The sequence below is a fragment of the Drosophila arizonae genome, chromosome 2, assembly GCF_054131065.1.
Source record: "Drosophila arizonae isolate 15081-1271.41 chromosome 2, UAZ_ARI_1.0, whole genome shotgun sequence".
NCBI lineage: Eukaryota > Metazoa > Arthropoda > Insecta > Diptera > Drosophilidae > Drosophila > Drosophila arizonae.
The window spans coordinates 32,695,573-32,702,192 of record NC_142922.1 but is presented as its reverse complement, the minus strand read 5'-3'; the positions used below and the strand labels follow the sequence as shown (position 1 = coordinate 32,702,192).

Sequence of the window (6,620 nt, the reverse complement as noted above, 5' to 3'; positions counted from 1 at the left end):
AACGCCTGCCATCTAAAAAAAAAAAAATAAATGAATATCTTTGATTTTTTTGTAAGTCTGATTAAAAGAAGACCTCTTAAATTAGTTGATAGAATATCACTAACGCAAAATATATGTGGGCTGTGTTTTTAAACACAAGGTGGCAATCCTAACAGCGAATGAATATGTTAGCTCACGTTAACGCCAGCACTTGATACGTTTGATTTGCTGCTTCAAAACGGTCAATGATAGTTTATTAGCTAAAGCGAAGGTGTTCATAACTGAACGATACAATTTAGTAAATACTAAGTGTGCTGCTGACCTTTCGACAAGTGGATCTAATAAGACACACTCCAAGAATGCCGCAAGAGGAGCAGGATGCTAAACAAACCTTTCTGGGGTTTGACTTGAGCACGCAGAAGGTAACGAGTAAACAATAGTTGATTTATAGCTTACATATTGTTTACTGGCTTGCTTGACTTTGACAAGTCCACCTCAGTTTTAAGGTGATAACGCTGTTCCGTGATGGCCCAAAGACAAAAAGGTTATTGTGAAAGGTCAAATGCCAAACTTGACATTAGTTGTTATCAATAAGAAATCAGGATGTTCTTATCGCTCAATGTGAGCATTCTTTATGCTAAAATGCGTATTTATAAAGTTATTTGCATATTTATGCCAACTCAACATTTTGCCTATATAACTGTTTTGATATGACGCAAGCATTTACAGTTAATTACCCTTCGGGTTGTCTTCTGCCAATGTTTGATCGTTAATTTTGAGGTGTGTCTGCCGCACTGACAATGACAATTTTGCTTGTTTCAGTTAAAGGCCATCCTTTTGAATTCAGAACTCAACGTTGTTGCCACAGCTGAGGTTAAATTCGATAGCGACTTACCGGAGTTTCGAACCACAGGTGGTGCCAACCCAGGCCCCAATAAATTCGAGTAAGTCAAACCCTGATGAACTCAAAGAACTCTCTGTGGCTAACGAAAGTCCAAATGGTTTAGGTACTTTGTTCAGCCGGTGATGTGGGTTAAGGCAATGGACATTGTTTTGGATCGTTTAGTGATGCAGGAGGCAGACTTAAGCACTGTCGTCGCCATTAGTGGATCTGCTCAACAGCACGGCTCTCTTTACTGGTCCAAGCACGGGATTACGGCTCTACAAAACTTAGATGCCGATAAGTTTTTGCATTCGCAAATCGACGACTCAGCGTTTGTCGTTAACCGAACGCCTATATGGATGGATGCGTCTACATTGAAGCAATGCTTTGAAATGGAGACGGCTATTGGTGGGCATACCGAAATGGTTCAGAAGACGGGCTCCAAGTGCTACGCGCGCTTCACGGGACCACAAATTCGCAAAATTTACCAGCAACGCACACATGCATATGAGGACGCACGGCGTATTTCGTTAGTCAGCAGTTTTCTGGCCTCGCTGTTTCTGGGAAAAGTGGCGTCCATTGACTACGCCGACGGCTCCGGTATGAATCTGTTGGATATTCGTAATAAGACGTGGTCAAAAACGTGTCTCAATGCTTGTGCGCCTGATCTGGAGGATCGTCTCGGGGAACCAGTCAGTGGATTTTCCATTCTTGGCAATGTGAGCGACTACTTCGTGCAGCGCTTTTGCTTTCCAGCCACATGCAAAGTGGTTGCGTGTACGGGAGACAATCCGTCTGCTCTGGCCGGAATGCTTGTCGACAAGAACTGGCTGAGTATTTCGCTGGGAACTAGTGATACGCTTATGATGACCTTAGACGAACCCCCCAATCTGGAAGAGGGACATGTCCTATGCCACCCGACTGAATCTCATGAATATATGGGTCTTTTGTGGTAGGTAAACAACAATCGTTTAAAGGCTTATATCAGCCGTACATCAGAGTTTGCACAGATCATCAAAAATTGTTTCATAGTTTTAGAAATGGATCACTCGTTCGCGAAGCGTTTAACAAATCTGAGGCTGATAACAACTGGGAAACATTCAATGAACTGCTAGACTCGACGCCACGAGGCAATTTCGGAAATATGGCACTGCACTTCAATGAGATGGAGATAATACCAAAGGCCAAAGGAACGCTGCGCTGGAACAAGGATATGAACGGCAGTTCGCACGATGCAGCAAAGGGAGTGCTCAAGTGAGTGCAAAGAAGGAAACCATTTGGGTGGCAGAATTGAAGCTTCCATTGGGTCTTTTACAGATTCAGCTCTCCGCAAATTGAAATTCGTGCCTTAGTCGAGGGTCAAATGCTGCACCATCGAGCTATTGCGGAGGATATGGGCTTCCACTTTGGCAGCCAGACTAATATCCTTGTTACTGGCGGTGCATCCGTCAACAAGTCCATATTACAAGTCATTGCCGATGTCTTTAGTGCACCAGTTTACACACAAGTAAATTATAATTCACATTGCTTGAAATCTTTATTTTAAGTTTGCTGCTTTGTTTTCAGAATGAAAGCGAGGCAGCCCTTCTAGGTGCCGCATATCGGGCAGCCTATGCGTACCATCTGCATCACAATAGCAACACGGAGTCTATAAAAAGCTATCGCGACTACATCCTGGGCCAGACCCCAAACCATTTAAAGCTTGTTTGCGAACCTAATAAGGATAGTGGAGCCATCTACACGCCCATGCTGCAGAGGTATAGGGACATGGCTCACATCCTAGAGAGCCAATTAACTCATTAAACCAATTCACAAGAGACGGCGACCACGAACTCAACAAGTGGTCGTCCCCTCTTGGTACTTTGCGTCCCACGATTTAGGTATATGTCAAGTTTCTCAAATCCACATTCCAGTCTTCATTTTTTATAACGGCATATAAGACTAAAGTGCAATTAACAAAAAAATTTCTCTGTGATTAACCATTTTTATATTGATCGATTTAGATTTCACAAAAAATAAAGTTTTACATATGCAAAATGTATTCAAGTATCGGGCGCAATCTGCTTACTTTTTCCGGCCGCCGCGTTCCTTGACCTGCAGATGCACCGTAGTGCCGCTTAGCAAATTGTAGAATGCCATGGTATTGCTATCCTTAAAGAACATACCCTGCAAGATAGAAATGCAAGCTGGGATTACGGCATTTTGTCAGATCTAAACATGCAAATCACGCTTACCTCGTAGAATATTTTTTGTTTTGCAGGTGGCATTCCCGTTTCGTCCTGCAACTTGGATTTAAGATTTGCAATGGGATCAGTAAGCGCAAGTGTAATGGCAATCATCTGCCCATTTAGCTTCCATTCCGATTTGTCCGTGTTCGGCACTTGCACCTGTATGGTCACAGGACTCTGAAAACCGCAGAATTGAAATAAATATCGATCCACAGTGATATATACGCTGTAACTAACCTTGTGCTGGGCTATGAATTCTGCTTCGGGTATTAAATTATCCTCGGAGCGCATCTTCTTAGTAGGCGGCTCCTCCTCAATGGGCATCAATTCCACTGGTGGCGCTGGGGAAATCTGCTGTGGATTGTTGCCGGGTGGCATGCCCATGTACCCACTAGAGCCACCGCCATAAGGTGTCGCTAAAACAAAAAAGGACGTTCAATTAGATTTATCGTTAAATTAAAAATGTATTACATACGTATCATAGGCGGTCTCGGCATCATCATAACTGGATTAGAGGACTGAGACATGCCATGTTGCTGCTGCTGATGGTGTTGATGGAGCGACGGCGGCTGTTGCTGCGATTGATGATGATGGTGCTGAGCGTGGTGGTGCGGCATGCCACCTTGATGATGCTGGGCCTGGCTGTGCTGATGACTGCTGCTGTGCTGGTTTTTAGTAGGTGGCTGCGGTGGTGCAGACAGTGTCGCCTTGTTGCCCACAGGCTTCGGACCGATTTTTTCCTTCTCTTCGTCATGCAGCAGACCTTTGACTTTGTGGATTTGATGTATTTGATCTTCGAGTGTTATATTCGCACGGGCTGCCCGCGTTGCCGCCTCCACACTGGACGTGTGGCCATCCCAAGTAACGCGGTCGTCCTTCTTGGTTTCCTCTTCCCCAAGCTTCTTTCCGATAACGGTTTCCTCGTCACCTACGCCGAAAATGTCGGTACGGCGCTCCGCCAATTGTTTCAAACTGGCCTCGATGGCCGTTCCCGCTGCGAATACATTGTCTTGGTTGATCTTCTCCACGGTGTGCTTGTCCCGTTGCTCGACCCAGCGTGGATCTAAGAGACCAATACGCATATGCTCTGACACCTTGGAAGCCGGAATCTTCTCGCCCGTAATCGGAGATATAAGATACTCGTCTGTCGGCGCTTGCACCGGCTTCGCCTGTGCCGCCTTTGGATCGTATTTCTTGACCACGACCTTGTCGTGGGTAGGGGGCAACATCGGCGCAACTGCCGGCTGCATTTTTGTAGTGGGCGTATCCTCATCACTAGAGGCCTCGTCCATGTCTTGAACCTGAGTGTTGTCGCGGTTTGTGCTCAATGGCTGTCCATAAGCTGTGGCGTTCTTCATTTGTATGCCTACCCGATTTTCCATTTGCGATAGCTTAACACCACTGTCCATATGACTAATCAGTGGAGAGTCTTCCTCTTCATCAGACTCGATTTGCATTTCTATGTCGCCTTCTTCTTCCATTAATCGTTCTTCCATCAGCACACGAGCACCAACTTCGTCGGGATTTGTTGGCGGTGGGAAGTTTCCGCTCTCAAAGGGCTGATAGTCTACCGTTTCCACTACGACGAAATCATGCCAGTCGATCTGCGCGTACGCGACACGTTCACGTTCTACTTTTTCCTCTTCCCGGCGCCGCTGTGCCTCCTGATGTCGCTGCCAATTGGCTCGATATTTTACCTGCTCCAGCACCTGGACCATACTTGCCCGACCGGGAGCACTCTCCGCACGCAACTTGGCCAGTAGATCTTTTGGTGGAATTAGTACTTTAGTGTACTGCTCCAATAGCTTCGTAAAATATTGAAAAAGCGAGTGCTGGGGTCGGAGGAAATCAAATTGAAAATTTCGCTGCTCCCTGCTCATTAGATTGGTGAGAAACTGTCGTCCATTTCGGGCCACAAACTGAGCTGTTAACTTGACGATGTCTCTGCAAGATTGGCATTATAGTATATATATTCAATGATGTATTAAAAATAATCTTACAAGTCTAATGCGGAAATCGATGGAGGATCAGCGATGAATTCGAACTCGGGTGGCGGCTCCTTTGGTACGAACTGCTGTTCTACCACCTGCTTTAAGAGCTCCTGCTGCCGTTGCTGCGCTGCACTCGTCACGGCCAACTGTTTTATGCCGCTTACAGCCGAGCTGCTGTTATCTATTTGAACAGAGATAAATTTACAATAAAAGTATACTTCTATTTAACTTAAATAGTTACCATTGCCCTCTCGAAATTCATTAACCTTGTGCCGGTAATACGCATGGTATGGGTCTCCTCCGTTCAAGAAATTAAATTTCGGATTGCCAAGCTCGTTTTGCCGGATGCGAGCCTCAAACTCCGGTCCATTCCGCGCAACGAAGCTAGCGGTCTTGTCAACAATATCTATTTAGTTAATTATTATTCATTGAGTCTAAAGAAAACCTATTTAAAGTTGCTAAATAATAAATAATAAAAATATATTGATTGAATGCTTTGTAAAAGGATGCTTCTAACTTCCGGCGGCGGGTATATGATGCCAATGATGGGCCCGGACATCGGCTTGGATTGCTCATTGTAGAATTGCTCATTGGCGTTATCCGATTCTAGTAGAGGCATTTTTAATTACTTTTGCCTCAAATTTATTTAATAATTGGAGTTAAAATTGATAACAAACACACAATTTTCACACTGCCGAATTTAAGTATGACCGCAGCAATATACGCCTAAATACCAAAAATGCTAAAAAAAAAAAATACTTAGGTATGAATAGAAAATACTGTTTAATTATAATTATTTTGGTATCATCTATTTATTTTTATTTACATTTAGTTTGATACAAGTTTTATGCTCTGTTTTATTTTTTTTTTATTTTTAATGCGATAGATCATACGATTAAATTACAACAACTACATTACATTACATTGAATGTAATTGATTAATTGATAGATTAATAATTCCTTAGCTCTTACTTCTCAAAGATTGAACTTTATGCGCTTTTATTACTAATGATTGATAAATGGACAAAATTTATAAATTTAAAGACGATATCTCTGTTGAATAATTTAATGATAAGACAAAATGCTCGCGCACTGATTTTGGTAACATTGTTTTATTTATTAATAAGCTGTAATTAACCCACAGTACTTAGAAAAATAAGAAATAATAATAATAATGTGAATAAGTCTACATTTATTTTTATATTGTATAAATATGACAATAAGTCTATAATATACATAATAATTCAAATTTTTAAAATGATGTTTAATATGTTATATTTTTTATTTTTACATGAAAGACTGATAAAACAGCAGTAGCTTAAGAACAAACTCAAATTGCAAATATAAAATTTTCGAAATTCAAATTACCCCGTGAGTGTTGTTACATTGGTAATATCAAAAAGCTGTAAAAAATTTTGAAAATATCAGTTTATGCACTTGATCAATTACACAATTACACAATTGCATTATGTAAATATGTACATATGTATGTATTTTATATGTACATATATGTTTACATGTACGTATATTACTACCTCA

At 42.1% G+C, this 6,620-nt stretch overlaps 2 protein-coding genes across 2 annotated transcripts; one reads left to right on the top strand and one right to left on the bottom strand.

The window, feature by feature from the left end:
• The first annotated feature begins 114 nt into the window (after window positions 1–114).
• On the top strand, window positions 115–2,903 carry LOC108620833 (xylulose kinase). The gene is made up of 6 exons (XM_018017809.2): window positions 115–401; window positions 802–923; window positions 987–1,814; window positions 1,895–2,116; window positions 2,180–2,369; window positions 2,429–2,903. Exons 1-6 carry the CDS (start codon window positions 339–341, stop codon window positions 2,663–2,665), a joined length of 1,662 nt encoding a protein of 553 aa, XP_017873298.1. The 5' UTR covers window positions 115–338; the 3' UTR covers window positions 2,666–2,903.
• On the bottom strand, window positions 1,894–5,823 carry Sf3a1 (splicing factor 3a subunit 1). Its single transcript, XM_018017815.2, has 7 exons — window positions 5,592–5,823; window positions 5,323–5,487; window positions 5,091–5,262; window positions 3,566–5,034; window positions 3,328–3,506; window positions 3,097–3,267; window positions 1,894–3,028 (listed from the first exon to the last, which is right to left on the bottom strand). Exons 1-7 carry the CDS (start codon window positions 5,698–5,700, stop codon window positions 2,927–2,929), a joined length of 2,367 nt encoding a protein of 788 aa, XP_017873304.1. The 5' UTR covers window positions 5,701–5,823; the 3' UTR covers window positions 1,894–2,926.
• Between the last annotated feature and the right edge of the window lie 797 nt (window positions 5,824–6,620).